Source organism: Durio zibethinus, chromosome 22 (assembly GCF_047325235.1).
Source record: "Durio zibethinus cultivar Kanyao isolate XHJ-2024 chromosome 22, ASM4732523v1, whole genome shotgun sequence".
NCBI classification, from domain to species: Eukaryota; Viridiplantae; Streptophyta; class Magnoliopsida; order Malvales; family Malvaceae; genus Durio; species Durio zibethinus.
In genome coordinates this window covers 1,657,094-1,674,313 of record NC_143183.1, presented here as the reverse complement: position 1 = coordinate 1,674,313, position 17,220 = coordinate 1,657,094, and the positions used below count along the sequence as shown (strand labels likewise).

At 28.9% G+C, this 17,220-nt stretch overlaps 2 protein-coding genes across 2 annotated transcripts; both read right to left on the bottom strand.

Annotated features, from left to right (window-relative positions):
* Positions 1 to 394: 394 nt before the first annotated feature.
* On the bottom strand, positions 395 to 4,147 carry LOC111307642 (alanine--glyoxylate aminotransferase 2 homolog 3, mitochondrial-like). Its single transcript, XM_022905696.2, has 9 exons — positions 3,774 to 4,147; positions 3,333 to 3,563; positions 2,912 to 3,082; positions 2,190 to 2,333; positions 1,897 to 2,076; positions 1,192 to 1,417; positions 964 to 1,077; positions 793 to 879; positions 395 to 713 (listed from the first exon to the last, which is right to left on the bottom strand). Exons 1-9 carry the CDS (start codon positions 4,029 to 4,031, stop codon positions 670 to 672), a joined length of 1,455 nt encoding a protein of 484 aa, XP_022761431.1. The 5' UTR covers positions 4,032 to 4,147; the 3' UTR covers positions 395 to 669.
* A 3,636-nt stretch (positions 4,148 to 7,783) lies between these two features.
* Positions 7,784 to 12,042, bottom strand: LOC111307641 (alanine--glyoxylate aminotransferase 2 homolog 3, mitochondrial-like). The gene is made up of 9 exons (XM_022905695.2): positions 11,676 to 12,042; positions 11,219 to 11,449; positions 10,799 to 10,969; positions 9,582 to 9,725; positions 9,289 to 9,468; positions 8,589 to 8,814; positions 8,357 to 8,470; positions 8,185 to 8,271; positions 7,784 to 8,107 (listed from the first exon to the last, which is right to left on the bottom strand). The coding sequence occupies exons 1-9, from the start codon at positions 11,931 to 11,933 to the stop codon at positions 8,064 to 8,066; spliced, it is 1,455 nt and encodes a 484-aa protein (XP_022761430.2). The 5' UTR covers positions 11,934 to 12,042; the 3' UTR covers positions 7,784 to 8,063.
* Between the last annotated feature and the right edge of the window lie 5,178 nt (positions 12,043 to 17,220).

The window sequence follows — 17,220 nt, the reverse complement described above, 5'->3', positions numbered from 1 at the left end:
GATTTGTTTAACTTGAGACGAAGGCCTCGGCAGCCAGGTTATATAATATAAGCTATAGTAACATGAAGACAAAGAAGTTAGAATGTATTTTAGTATTTAAGTTAAGCAAAGACGAGCCATATGCATACGATTCGCTATCAATATCCAGTATGAAGTACAATATCGTTCATTTTTCCTAAAAAAATTCCTTCATTATGCTTTTCTTCTTTATTACAATTCCTGTACCTGAACTAAACCATTATCAGGCATGGAAAGAAGGAAGGGAAAGAAGAGATCAACTCGTTATTCACACTTTCTTTTCTTTCCAACTAATTTGATTGAAATGGATGAAGATAATATCAGCAATTCAAACCGTTTCTTTCGATTACGTAAGGGGGAGGAAGAGAAGGGAAAATTAACCCATCAAACTTTAATCTTACTGCAATTATTTCAAATAAATAGAGTTTGAACAAAGAGATAACGAGTTGTTGACTCATCAAGTGGAGAGACAACGAATCGTTGAATCATGGCTTGTCGAAACCATAGCAATGTCTGTTTAACTTATTGAAGAAAGAAATCTATATCTGCATTGATAATTTTCACTTGCAATAGGGGATGTTCTGATACAGCACTGGATAGAACAACCTGTGAATGATCATATATCTTTATCCACATTTCAATTTAGAGGCTTCACATCTTCGACATGGTGTAATCCATCGCATCTACAAGGAAATCTGCAACAAGGAATTATGTGCATTACAAACACTAGGGAAATTACTTGCTATGAGAATCATCCAAAGAGGAGCAACTGACCTGCATCTTCCTTGGTAAAGCAGAGAGGAGGGGTAATTCTAAATACATTGCCATAAAATCCACCTTTCCCAACCAACACTCCAATATCTAAAATAAGAAAACCGGTTATTAGTAACTTGAAGCAAGTATAATCCGTGGAAGGATTCCTGTGGGGATTGCAAGAATCCGAACCTTTCATCTGGCCCATTATATGAAGAGTTTCAAGCTTTGCAGGAGTCTTGAGCTTGTGATCAGTGACAAATTCAACTCCAAGCATCAATCCTCTTCCTCTCACGTCCCCAATAACTGCAGATTTCCATAAATGTTACAGTCATGCCAGTTACTGTTGGTTTTCTTTCTCAGTAAGGAGGTGCAAGAGAATGTCTAATGCGCAATAAACAAGAGAAAGGATAAGCTTACGATCATATTTATCTTTTAGTGCAGTTAGCCTTTCCTTCAAATAGGACCCTACAACAAATGCATTCTCCTGAAGCTTTTCCTTTTCGATTACATTCAGGACGGCTAACCCTGCAGCAGTACATACAGGACCCCCACCAAAGGTATTGAAGTAACTTTTGCAGGTCAAGACCTCTGCAATCTCAGGGGTGGTTACCACAGCACCCAGAGGGATGCCATTTCCAATGCCCTGTCCATGTAATTAAAGAAACATGTTAACAGGCAAGAAGTAAATGGGGAGGTATGTCATTTCCAATGCACTCTATAGCTATATGTAGGCCAGCTTCTAAAATAAGGCTAACCTGTATTGTATGAAACTAATACAATTACCTTTACTCTAACTGTTGAAGTGCTAATGGATGATGGTGACTTTTTCTAATTTTGATCTCAATCATCATTCAATTTGTTTTACAAAATGTTAACAATAGCAAGGCATGTGACTTTGTATCTTTTCTACAATGTACTTGTTTTGTCTACTAGTTTATCTGCCACCGCTTATAAATTTAAAACAAATAGAACGGTTGGCATGAGATTCTCCGTTCCCTGGCCACAATCCAGAATAAGAAATCAAGATGGGAAAAAAACTACCAGCACAGTAAGATAATTGTCATATCTAGCAAAGGGAGGTAGCTAGTACATTTTTATAACCAATAAAATGAGAAAATTAACCTTTGCCATTGTCACTATGTCAGGAACAACGCCCTGATTTTCAAATCCCCAGAAATGGCTCCCTGTGCGAGCAAACCCAACCTGGACCTCATCAGCAATGCAAAGACCTCCAGCTTTCTTTATGGTGTTATAAACAACAGGCAAGTAACCTGGGGCCAATTCTATAATTCCAGCAGCTCCCTGTCAATGAAAAAATAAAAGGAATGTTAGGTAATGTTGTCTTCACTAGGAAATCTTGGAAAGTTGATAGAAGGAAGTCAAAATTGAAGGTGATGCTGAATATTGGTGACTACCTGTATAGCTTCAGAAATGAAACCAGCAATGTTGCCAGAAGTTCCAAACTGGATAAGTTCTTGGACATCTTTTGCATACTTCTCTCCTTCAGAACCAAAGACACCTCGGTATGGATCCGGGTTTAAGGCATGATGAACTCCACTCTGATGAACATACTTATGAGTTAGCTATACTTATGCAGACATATTAAGTTTAATTTTATAATACCAAAACTTTGTATATTTCAAATGATAAAAGGCATGTTTCTAAAATATATGATAAGCACATAAGCCCAATGTATGGTTTATCCATCAGATTGAATAAGGCATATGGTTGCAATAACGTCTGGTTATAGGCATTGAACACGTATAAGGACTAGCTTGGGCATGCTTAGAGAATTAGGTTGATTTGATTTTAGTTGTATGTACTTTGCATATCATCAAAACACAAGAACATATATGTGCACGTTCTAACACGTGCATGGTTCGCTAGCTACTCCTTGTCAAAATTTATGGACCACGGTGTAAGAGAAAACAAACGTGGTCCATGTGATAAAAGGAACTAATGCTTGCATATATTTAGCATTTTAGGCACTCTGATAAATGATCTCCTCAAAACATGATACCTATGATGGACAAAGTTTTCTATGGTAAGTAAACATTGGAAGTAAATTTAAATGATATCCAAGGAACAAATAACAGCATCAAATTTCAGGAATATGAAATAAAAATGTGCATCATACCTGTATAACATTGAACTTCCAGTTACTTTGGCCAGTGACTCCCATGGTCCCTGCTGCATTCCCGTGATACGCGTTCCTCAATGATATTATGTCATGGCATCCAGTATATAATCTTGCCATCATCAGCGCCAACTCGTTCGCTTCTGTCCCTGAATTTGTAAAGAACACCACCTGCACAGCCACAAAAACAGAAACCCAAATTTAAGATGCAAAAAAGAACAAACAAAACTGAAAAATCCAACTTGCAAGCAAATCTATCAACTATAATTGATGAATAATGAAAAAAGAAACAATGAGGTATTCATATTTTCACTTGTATGTTGATTAATGTTCAAAGCAAAAACAAGGGTATATTCGTAATACAACAAAAGAGCCATGGAAACCATTGATGATGTGATAGTTAAACGAGCAGAGTAATGACCTTGAGATTGCCGGGCAACTTGTTGGCAATGGCCTCAGCGAAATCAGTGATGGTATGGTTGAAGTAGAGGACAGTGGAGTGCTGCAAGCGCTTGGTTTGGTTGACTATTGCGTCGACCACTTCAGGATGACAATGGCCGCAACTCACCGTAGCAATCCCTCCAAATGCGTCTAGGTATCTTCTTCCCTTGTCATCGAACAAATACTGCATCCTTCCACCCACTACGTTCAGCTGGAAAAAATAACCCAAATATTCATTATTTTTAATTACAATAAAAATAATATGACTTGCATGAAAAAAAAAACACGTTGTAAAAATCAAAAGTATCACTTTTTTGATTCTTAGTAACACATATTAAAGTTTTTTTTTTAATTTTATTTGATTTTTCGTTGTGTATCTCAGAACTCCATGGATCGAGTGTTACAAAGAATAAAAACTCACAGGATAGCTGTAAAAGTAAAACATGGAGGGCCTGAGATACTCCTTGTATTTGGCGAGGATGTCAGCGGCGGGAGGACCGGTGTAAGGAGGCGGAAAGTAATCAAAGGGGGGCATTTTTGGAACAACAACTCCACCTTTGTCATCAACCTCGTTTCGAGTCACCTGAGAGAAGCAGCGGTTTTGTCGTTGCCACCATCGCAGAGAATATTTAGTTTCCAACAAGACACTGCTCACCGGAATAAATCTCTGCATCTTCATCTCCGCGGCTAAGCTAAAAAAAAAAAAAACAGTTCCGAAAATGTAGGACTGTGTTTGGAGGATTTAATGCTGTAAGGAAAGAGGCAATTTTAAAGCAGACAGAGGAGTTGGTGTTTGGAAGAAACGACCGAGGAGGGAAAATTAATATAGGCAAGAGACTCCTTGTTGACGTGTACTTGAGCTGTTAGTTTGTTTGGGTCGAGGAAGAGGTTAAAACTGCCCCTCTTTATCTTTAAAATTACACTTTTGACTTCTTAGATGGATTAAAATTAGCTGTCCAATGAAGCAGTGCCACGACATATCTAATTTTCATGGTCTCATAATTTTTGGAAATTTATTAGACAACTTGACAAGTGTCCTCTGTTTTTACCAAAAATAGAAAATGGAAAGCTCATAAATTTTTTACATTAAAAAATAAACAAAATTTCCACCTTTCAACAATTTTTTACCTTCCTTTCTTAGTTAAGATTTTAATATATTTTATATAAATTATTATTTTATTATTTATGTAGTTTTAAATTAAATTAATATTATAAATAATTTTTAAATTATAATAAAATATTTAATATGATACTTCATTTTTAAAATTTTTAATATGATACTTAAATTATTAATTTATTAATTAATATGATATCAACTTTAAACGTAATTGATTTAAATGATGACATATTAAAAATAAATAATTTTTTAAATATTATATTAATTAATAAATTAATTATTTAAATATTATTTAAAAATTTTTAAATTTTAAGTATTATATTAAAATTTTCATTATAATTTAAAGTTCACTTATAATACTAACCCTTTTTAATTTTATAAGTAAAATTAAAATATTATTTTTTTTGTTTCAATTTGTATTCAATAAACTTTTTGCTAAATAAAACTATAAAAATTATTTTTTTAAAGTCATTTTGTACGGAATATTAAAAGGAGCTGACATTCTCTTACTTCTGATATTTCAAAATTATTTTTTTTTATTTCTTAACATTAAAAATCTTTGTACGTCAATTTTATGAAAAAATTTTAATTTTAATTTTAAATTAAAATACAGAATCTTTTGATTATATGAAATTCAAATAGGGAGAGAAAATGGGACAAATAAAGTATTACTGTATTATCCGTTGCTAATCCTCTAATTCTATCTATTAATAGAGGATAAAACTCCACCATAATGATATATTAAATAATTATTTGTAAATAATTTTGATTAATAAATTTAATAATAATCTTAAAAATTGTTTGTCGTTCATTTGTTAATAAAATTAAAACCAAATAGTAGAATTATATAAAAGTACATGATAAAGAAATACCATTCATGGAAATAAAACTACCATTGTCTAAATGGAAATAAAAAACAGAAAAATTGAGAGTAAAATGAAAATAAAGTATAACCCATGTGATTAGGGAAAGATTTGATTATTAGGGATTGTTTGATATTATTGTGTGTTTTATTTTTCTAAAAATTTTGTTTCGTTTTATTTTTGTTTTATTTTTAATTTATTAAATTTAAAAATGTGAAAATAAAAATATGTAAGAGAAAATGGTTAAAGTTTTTAGACTCTATTTTTGATTAATAATATAATAATATTATCTAATAATATCTATTAATATAATATAATATTATTTATTTATATGTTTATAATATTATTTATAAATAATATATTAATAAATAAATAATGCATTATATAATTAATATAATATATGATATTAATAATATATTATTTATTAATATATTATATTATTATTTATATAATAATATAATATATTAATAAATAATATATTATTAATATCATATATTATATTAATTATATAATGCATTATTTATTTATTAATATATTATTTATATAATAAAAATATTATTTTATTAATATAATAATTGCAGCATCACCTGTTTGATTGTAATTTTTGTGAATAGTACTCATGTGCTAACAGAATCAAATTATTTTCAAAAAATTGCAAACATCATCTTTGTGCTTTTAACAATTTTCAAAATTTTTTAAAATTTTGTTTTCAGTTTTCAAAAATAAAAAATAAAAACAATCTACTAAACATATTTTTAATTTTAATTTAAAAAAACTTAAAATAAAAACAAAAAACAGAAAATGGAAACAAAAACAAACAACCCCTAAACCATTAGATTTTTTTTTATTACGTGCATATGATTTCTTTCTTTTTTGCAATATTAAATGAAGAGCAATAGAAAAAAAATATAAAATTTTATTAGATAATATTATAAGTAATCTAAATAAGGTATTAGAGCATTTGACTTTAGGTAGATGCATGTATCTCTTACTTAAAATGTCAAATTGAAAACACCATCTTTGTGCTTTTAATAATTTTCAAAGTTTTTTAAAATTTTGTTTGCAATTTTCAAAAATAAAAATAAAACAATCTACGAAACATATTTTTATTATTAATTTAAAAAAACTTAAAATAAAAACAAAAAACAAAAAATGGAAACAAAAACAAACAACCCCTAAACCATTAGATTTTTTTTATTACGTGCATATGATTTCTTTCTTTTTTGCAATATTAAATGAGGAGCAATAGAAAAGAAATATAAAATTTTATTAGATAATATTATAAGTAATCTAAATAAGGTATTAGAACATTTGACTTGAGGTACATGCATGTATATCTTACTTAAAATGTTATTAGATAATATTATAAGTAATCTAAATAAGGTATTAGAGCATTTGATTTGAGGTACATGCATGTATATCTTACTTAAAATGTCAATTTTCAAAATTTTTTTTAATTTTTTTTTAGTTTTCAAAAATAAAAAATAAAAACAATCTACGAAAGATATTTTATTTTTAATTTAAAAAAACTTAAAATAAAAACAAAAAATAGAAGATGGAAACAAAAACAAACAACCCTTAAACCATTAGATTTTTTTTTTATATGTGCATATGATTTCTTTATTTTTTGCAATATTAAATGAAGAGCAATAGAAAAGAAATATAAAATTTTATTAGATAATATTATAAGTAATCTAAATAAGGTATTAGAGCATTTGACTTGAGGTACATGCATGAATATCTTATTTAAAATGTCAATTTCAGTCAATTATTTATTGAATGAGTTGTTATGTCACTAGAATTGACACTTAAAAATTACGGTTTTGAGAATTTAGATACATAATATATTTTTTAGTTAGGCATATAATAAGACAAAGAGGTTTAAGGGTAAATAAAGAATTAAAAAAAATTGAATTCAAATTTAGAAAAAAAAATTATCAAAGTATTTTTACTCTATTTAAGATTTACCATTTTTCTTTGCGTGTGGCGTCCAATTTACAACTACTAAGTTTTAAAGGAACTCAATTAATTTTTTTATAAAAAAAATCATAATTTAAAGATAAAAAAGAAATTTAAAATTTTAAAAAATATTAAATATTATTTATTAAAGGTAATTCTATAAATAAACTGACTTAAGTTTTAAATTTAAATTCAATTAATTTTTTAAGTACATTATTTTAATAATTAACTAAATATGTAAGAAAAATATAAACTTATTTGTAAATTATTCATGGTATTTTAGGTTTAGGATCCGTATTTGCCGAAGAAAATGGTTGAGCATGGAACAAGCAACTCAAGTTTGTCTACTTGAGTAAACACATGGAACAAGCAACTCAAGTTTCATGTGGAAACCGTGGCTTGAATATTTTTTGTGGCGTGCGAAAAAGAGTGTTTTATGAGAGGGCAATTCAAACCGTTTCTTTAAGTAAACGGGAGGGAGAGAAGGGAAAATTAACTCACCAAACTTTACTCTTATTGCAACTAGTTCAACTAAAGAGAGTTTGAACAAAGAGACAACCAGTTGTTGACTCATCAACTGAAGAGACAACCAGTTGTGGACTCATGGCTTTTCAAAACCATAGCAATGTCTGTTTAACTTATTGAAGAAAGAAATCTGTATCTGCATTGATAGTTTTCACTCACAATAGGGGATGTTCTGATTACAGCACTGATTAGAACAACTTGTGAATGATCATAGAGATATCTTTATTCACATTTGAATTTGGAGCCTTCACATCTTTGACATGGAGTAATCCATCGCATCTACAAGGAAATCTGCAACCAGGAATCATATGCATTACAAACACAAGGGAGCTAATTGCTATAAGAATCATCAAAGAGGAGCAACTGACCTGCATCTTCCTTGTTAAAGCAGAGAGGAGGGGTAATTCTAAATAAATTGCCATAAAATCCACCTTTCCCAACCAACACTCCAATATCTACAATAAGAAAATCGGTTTATTAGTAACTTGAAGCAAGTATAATCCGTGGCAGGATTCCTGTGGGGATTGGAAGATTCCTAACCTTTCATCTGGTCCATTATATGAAGAGTTTCAAGCTTTGCAGGAGTCTTGAGCTTGTGATCAGTGACAAATTCAACTCCAAGCATCAATCCTCTTCCTCTCACGTCCCCAATAACTGCAGATTTCCGTAAATGGTACAGTCAGCAATGCCAGTTACTGTTGGTTTTCTTTCTCAGTAAGGAGGGGCAAGAGAATGTCTAATGCTCAATAAACAGGAGAAAGGATAAGCTTACGATCATATTTATCTTTTAGTGCAGTTAGCCTCTCCTTCAAATAGGACCCCACAACAAATGCATTCTCCTGAAGCTTTTCTTTTTCGATTACATTCAGGACGGCTAACCCTGCAGCAGTACATACAGGACCCCCACCAAAGGTATTGAAGTAACTTCTGCGGGTCAAGACCTCTGCAATCTCAGGGGTGGTTACCACAGCACCCAGAGGGATGCCATTTCCAATGCCCTGTCCATGTAATTAAAGAAACATGTTAACACGGAAGAAGTAAATGGGGAGGTATGTTATTTCCAATGCACTCTATAGCTATATGCAGGCCAGCTTCTAAGACAAGGCTAACCTGTATTGTATGAAACTAATACAATTACCTTTAACTGTTGAAGTGAAAATAGATAATGGTGACTTATTCTAATTTTTATCTCAATCATCATTCAATTTGTTATACAAAATGCTAACAATAGCAAGGCATGTGACTTTGTATCTTTTCAACAATGTACTTGTTTAGCCTACTAGTTTATCCGCCACTGCTTATGAATTTAAAACAAATAGAACGGTTGGCATGAGATTCTCCTATCTCCGGCCATAATCCAGAATAAGAAGCCAAGATTGGGAAAAAGCTACCATCACAATAAGACAATTGTCATATCGAGCAAAGGGAGGTAGCTAGTACATTTTTATAACCAAGAAAAAGAGAAAATTAACCTTTGCCATTGTCACTATGTCAGGAACAACGCCCTGATTTTCAAATCCCCAGAAATGGCTCCCTGTGCGAGCAAACCCAACCTGGACCTCATCAGCAATGCAAAGACCTCCAGCTTTCTTTATGGTGTTATAAACAACAGGCAAGTAACCTGGGGCCAATTCTATAATTCCAGCAACTCCCTGTCAATGAAAAAATAGAAGGAATGTTAGGTAGTGTTGTCTTCTCTCGGAAATCATGGAAAGTTGATAGCAGGAAGTCAAAATTGAGGGCGATGGTGAATATTGGTGACTACCTGTATAGCTTCAGAAATGAAACCAGCAATGTTGCCAGAAGTTCCAAACTGGATAAGTTCTTGGACATCGTTGGCATACTTCTCTCCTTCAGAACCAAAGACACCTCGGTATGGATCCGGGTTTAAGGCATGATGAACTCCACTCTGATGAACATACTTATGAGTTAGCTATACTTATGTAGACATATTAAGTTTAATTTTATAATACCAAAACTTTGTATATTTCAAATGATAAAAGGAACTCTAACATATCATGTTTCTAAAATATATGACAAGCACATAAGCCCAATGTATGGTTTATCCATCAGATTGAATAGCGCATATGGTTGCAATAACATCTGGTTATAGGCATTGAAAATCTACAAGAACTAGTTTGGGCATGCTGCGAGAATTAGGTTGACTTGATTTTAATTCTATGTACTTTGCATATCACCAAAACGCATGAACATATATGTGTACCAAAGATAACAGAAACCTCTTTTCTAATGAATGATTCATTAGCTATTATCAGATATGGGAATGATTGAATTTTAGAAATGAGAGAGATATGGAGGTGAATTTTTGTCTTTATATCAGCATTTGTTGTAACTGAAATCATACGCATGGTTCGCTAGCTACTCCTTGTCAAAATTATGGACCTGATACTGTACAAGATAACAAAAAGTGGTCCATGTGATAAAAAGATCTAACATCATGTGATGCATTAAAAATTTTTTTTGACCCATGCAACTTTGGGGTAAATCTATTCACAAGTTTGCCGATAAGTTTAAATAGAATGCAGATAGTTTTCCACAATTGAGATATTATCTTCAATGAATTCAGTTTCTCCATTACACTCTATAAATACATTAAAATTTAAACAAAAAAAGTTTGTCTTTACTTTCCATTCAAAAGATTAAAATTGCATATATTTAGCATTTTAGGCACTCTGATAAATGATCTCCTCAAAACATGATACCAATAATGGACAAAGTTTTCTATGGTAAGTAAACGTTGGAAGTAAATTTCAATTAAACAATATATCAACATCAAAAGGTCCTAACCACCACCTACTTTTGTTATTTCTTCTTTTTTTTTTTTCGGTAGATAGTTATGTTATTTCATTTTCAACTATTTTAATCACACATTGATATCTGGGTCAACACTGAAATGATATCCAAGGAACAAAAAACAGCATCAAATTTCAGGAATATAAAATAAAAATGTGCATCATATACCTGTATAACATTGAACTTCCAGTTACTTTGGCCAGTGACTCCCATGGTCCCCGCTGCATTCCCATGATACGCATTCCTCAGTGATATTATGTCATGGCATCCAGTATATAATCTTGCCATCATCATTGCCAACTCGTTCGCTTCTGTCCCTGAATTTGTAAAGAATACCACCTACACAGCCACAAATATAGAAACGCAAATTTAAGATGCAAAAAGAACACACGAAACTGAAAAATCCAACTTGCAAGCAAATCTATCAACTATAATTGATGAATAATGAAAAAAGAAACGATGGGGTATTCCTATTTTCACTTGTATATTGATTAATGTTCAAAGCAAAAACAAGGGTATATTCGAAATACAACGAGAAAGCCATGGAAACCATTGATGATGTGATAGTTAAACGAGTGGAGCAATGACCTTGAGATTGCCGGGCAACTTGTTGGCAATGGCCTCAGCGAAATCAGTGATGGTATGGTTGAGGTAGAGGACAGTGGAGTGTTGCAAGCGCTTGGTTTGGTTGACGATTGCGTCGACCACTTCAGGATGACAATGGCCGCAACTCACCGTAGCAATCCCTCCAAATGCATCCAGGTATCTTCGCCCCTTGTCATCGTACAAATACTGCATCTTCCCGTCCACTAAATTCAGCTGAAAAAAAAAAAAACCATAATATTCATTATTTTTAATTATAATAAAAAATAATATATAAAATAGATTGTTAATAACGCTTCAAATTAAAATACATGAGTTGCATGAAAAAAACACGTTGTAAACGTTGCTTTTTTGAATCTTAAAAATAAAAAAAATATATTTGATTTTTGGTTGTGTATCTCAGAACTCCATGGATAGCGTGTTACAAAGAATAAAAACTCACGGGATTGTTGTAAAAGTAAAACATGGAGGGGCTAAGATACTCCTTGCGTTTGGAGAGGATCTCAAAGGCGGAGGGACCGGTGTAAGGAGGCGGAGAGTAATCAAATGGGGGCATTTTTGGAACAACAACGCCACCGTTGTCAGCAACCTCGTTTCGAGCCACCTGAGAGAAGCAGCGGTTTTGTCGTTGCCACCATCGCAGAGAATATTTAGTTTCCAACAAGACACTGCTCACAGGAATAAATCTCTGCATCTTCATCTCCGCCGTTAAGCTAAAAACAGTTCCGAAAACGTGGGACTGTGTTTGGAGTATTTAATGCTGTAAGGAAAGAGGCAATGTTAAAGGAGAGACAGAGGAGGTGGCGTTTGGAAGAAAGGACTGAGAAAGGAAAATCTATATAGGCAAGGAACTCCTTGTTGACGTGTTCTTGAGTTATTGGTATCTTTCGGCTGAGGAAGAGGTTAAAAATGCCCCTCTTCGTCTTTAAATTACACTTTTGACTTCTTGCCCAGCCTATAATTAGCTGTCCAATGAAACAGTGCCACGACATATCTGATTTTCAGGGTCTCATAATTTTGGGAAATTTATAAGTATTTCATAAATGACAACTTGATAAGTGCCCTACTGTTTTTACCAAAAAATGAGAATGGAAAGTTTATAAAATTTTTACCCTTAAAAAAAACAAAACAAAATTTCCACCTTTCAACAATCAATAACCCTATTAGTTAAGATTTTAATATATTTTATATAAATTATTATTTTATTATTTCTGTAGTTTTAAATTGAATTAATATCATAAATAACTTTGAAATTATAATAAAATATTTAATATGATATCTTGACTTTAAAATTTTTAACATGATAACTAAATTATAAATTTATTAATTAATATGATACTTATATATGTTTAATTTCAAATAATAATACATGAAAGACAAATAACTCTTCAAATATTATATAAGTTAATAATTTATTGTTCAAATATCAAATTAAAAATTTTTAAAATTTAATTATTATATTAAAAATTTTACTATAATTTATAAATTATTAGACAAGGTATTAGGGCATTTGACTTTATGTAAATATAGTATATCTTACTTAAAAATTAAGCCGAATTCAAATATAGAAAAAAAAATGCTTAAGTAAACTTTATTTAAGATTTATCATTTTTTTCTTTGCATGTGGCCTCCAATTTATACTTATAAGTTTTAAATGAATTCAATTAATATTTTTATAAAAATAATTATAATTTGAAGATAAAAAATTATAAATATTGATATTTAAACTTTAAATTTATTGGATATCACTTATTAAAAATGATTATATAAATTATTTGACTTAAGTTTTGAGTTCAAATTCAATTAATTTTTTAGGTATATTATTTTAATAATCAACCAAATATGTAAGAAAAATATAAATTTGTTTGTAAACTATTTATTGTATTTTAGGTTTAAAATCTGTATTTACGGAAGAAAAATGTTTTAAGCATTTAGATTTATCTAGTAGAGTAAACACAAGGAATAAGCAATTCAAGTTTCATGTGGAAATTAGGGATGTAAATGAACAGAGTTTTCGATGAATTGTTCGTAAATATGTTTGGTTTTTGTTCGCTTATATTCGTTTATTAAGTTTAACAGATTTTGAATAATATTTTTATATTCATTTATTAAATGAATTGAATACGAATAGAGGTTTGTTAAGTTCATTTATATTCATAAACAAACTTATTTAAAGTTTGTTTATCGTTTATTATTCATTTATTGTTCGTTTATTGTTTGTTTATAATAATATTAATAAAATTATATTTTTATCGTTTATCTTAATTCTATTTTAAGGTTTGTTTATATTTGTTTAGGTTCGTTTATGTTCATTTATAATTTATTTGTTTGAATTTATTTGGTAATGATTTGTTTATTGTTTATAAATATGTTCGTTTATATATGTTAATGAACATGCTCATTTAATGCTCATAAATGAGCTTATTTAACTTAATTGAATTCAGTACAAATCGAATACAAATAATTTATTATTTATCGAATACGAATAAATAGATATATGTATATATATTTATATAATTTAAATGAATATTCTCATTTAATGCTCATAAATGAGCTTATTTAACTTAATTGAATTCAGTACAAATCGAATACAAATAATTTATTATTTATCGAATACGAATAAATAGATATATGTATATATATTTATATAATTTAAATGAATATTCTCATTTAATGCTCATGAACGAGCTCATTTAACTTAATTGAATTTAGCACAAATCGAATACAAATAATTTACTATTTAAATAAACCGAATACGAATTGAATATGAATACCTCTAAAAATAAATGAATAAAAATGACAAATATATGTTCATTTATTCATATTTGATTTATTTATAACCCTAGTGAAAACTGTGACTTAAATATTTTCTGCAGCTTGCTAAAATAGAGTGTTTTATGAGATGACTGCGACACTATGAATTTTATTTATTTATATTTTATTTTATTTTTCACTTTGAAGTATTTATTAGAAAAACTATTAATCATAAATATGATTTCAAATTAAAAATTATTAGTTAACTTGAATTTCGTTTCAATTTTTGAGTTCAAGTGAGATAATCAATCATAGAATAGAAATAAAAATGATGATAATTCATTATCGAGAAGGTATCAAATAAAAATATGATCATATATTCTTTGTTGAGAAGGGGTCTCAGGGAAAGATTCAAAATACTATAAAATATTGACAATTATCAATCAATTATAATTCACTAATGCAATTAATGTCAAATATTCTATTTTCAAAACCAGCTAATGAATATATATATATATATATATATAAACACTATTCCAACAAAGTTAATTTCATTAATTAATGGTTAATCAATGTTGCTATATTTTACCGGTTTAAGTTTATTTTTATAAAGCTAATATTATTAACGATTTTTAAAGTATAATTAAATGTTCAATGTGATATTTAAAATATAAATTTATTAATTAAAATGATATTAATTTTTAATATGATTAACTTCAAATAATAATACATGACAGATAAATAATACCTAAATATCATATTATTTAAAAAATTTATAATTCAATATTATATTAGAGATTTTTAAAATTTAAATATTATATTAAATATTTCAATAATTTAAAGATTGTTCATGATATTAATTTATTTTTATATTTAATTGCCAAAATAACCATGAGAAAAGCTATGTAGAATGAGGAAATGCGATTAGTCAAATTAATTGTGACATATAATATAAGTCAATAATTGCTCTTTGTTATCCCCACACCTAAGCAAGACACGAAAAAGAAAATAGTTTATGCATTTGTGACAATAACAATTTTTTAAAACGAAATTCTTGATAGTTAAGTTGCTAATCAATCATTCCGAGTAGGATAAAAAATATTGTGTTTTGCATAAGTCATGCATTAAGTAATATAAGTGAAAGGTCATTAGTAAGATTCGAATTAAAAAACATTTATTTTTGAGATAGCTAGGTTTATTGATTGGATTCACTTTTTTTTTATTACGTATAGATTTATATACCGTTAGTCTTGAATATGAGTTTTGAAATTCAAACCAATTCAAATTGAATTATTATTTAATAAATAAATAAAATATTTAAATTAAATTTAAAAATATATAAAATATTAATATAAAAGTAATTTTTTAATATTCAATATTTTTAATAAATAATCAAATATGTTTGAGTTGATAGGCCAAACTAGACCCTAGTCAAAGGATTTCAAAAATTAACCAGATTTAATTTGATCCAACCCATTAACAAGTTTAATTTTATTTACTTATTTTACCTCACAAGTTAAGCTATCGTTGTTGTTTTTAACATGAAGTCTTTATTAAGGTTCATTTGGATAGGTGATGAAATTAGTTTTGGTGAAATTGAAAATAATGATGGATGTGAGATTAATTATTGTAGTGATAAGATTAAATATAATAACGATGAAATTAATATCAATAGTGAAATGTGTGTTTAAATACAAAAGTAGCAATAGTAGTGAGATGAAATGTATTGAAAATAAAAAATGACAATTAAGAATATTAGATTGAAATTTATATATAATAAAATTTAAATTATAATTTGATATTTATAAAATTAATAAATAATTAAAATTACTAAAATTATTTTTATTTCAAATAATAATTTTGTTATTAAATTTTAGAAATTAATAAAATTGATAATAATAAAAAATTATTTTTTAAAAATTAATAATATATTTACACAAATTGATAATAATTTAGAAGACAATAATTATTTTTCACATTAAAATAATAATTATATTTATTATAAAAAAATTATAAAATTTGAAAAAAAATGGAAATGGGAAGGAATATTAAAAATTTTTAAATAAAAAATCAAAGTTAAAAAAAAAAAGACAATAATTAACTATACATTTATGCCGTCAGGAGTAAAAGCAAAAGAAAATAAAAATGAAACAAGGTGCTTATTTGGAAAGATAGGAATTGGTAGAGGTGAGTTTTCTCACTGGAGCACAAAGCACCAGTTATATTTTTGAGATTCAGCACGGTGAGAATCCATTTGTACCGTGCGTTCATGTTACCAAATGTATATTTTTACACTGTACAGTACAATTGACACGAATTTTCATAACAAACGCAGTTCCATTTAGCTCCAAATGCAGCCTTAAGCATACGGTGAGTTTGGCATTAACGTAGAGGTTCTCAAAAAATAGTATAAACTGTAAACATGATACTGAGTTCGAATTGTCAGTGACATTGAAATTTGAGAGAAAAAATTGGTTTTCTTTTTTTTTTTTTTATAAATTTCTCAAACTATAATATTTCAAAATTAGAATATTTCGCTTAGTTTAAAAGATCAAATTAACTACACCAAATTATTGATCAACACCAGAAATTATATGGTATCTCTAAGATTAGAGGATCGAAATTAAAAAAAAAAAATGTGGTTATGCTCCCTTTAACCCATTAGCAATACTAAATTAAAATTAAGACATCAGTTAATGAACCTGGTTCAAATTTTAGGTTAAGGAAGAACCTAATGTTAATCTTATGCATATTTAAGTTTCCGGGTAATTCCCTTTTACCCCACAAAGAAATCTAAATTCAGAAATTACAGTCTTTGCAAATCAGTCAAACTGCACCGAATTGGTGTCTCCGACAGAAAATTTTGTGTCATGTCTAAGATTAGTGAAGGCAATGTTACTTATCGCATAAACCGAAATTTAAGTTATTTAATTAATTTATATAATTATTGACATCTAATAATTTTAAATTTTAATATTTACGGTTTATTTTTTTTTTATTTTTTGATTGCGATCGCTTCTTTTTTATTAAATGTAAAACTCATAAATAACTAAGCAAATAAATTAAAAAACTACGATGAAATCGGGAGAAAATTTATAATAGTGCGACTTGAAACTCAAATCTAATTTAGAACCTCTCTTTTAGTCTTATCAAAGGGCAACAAGACCTTATCCTTTATTCAAGATAATGGCCATTCCCTTTACCCCAAAAGCAAATCTAAATTCAGAAATCAA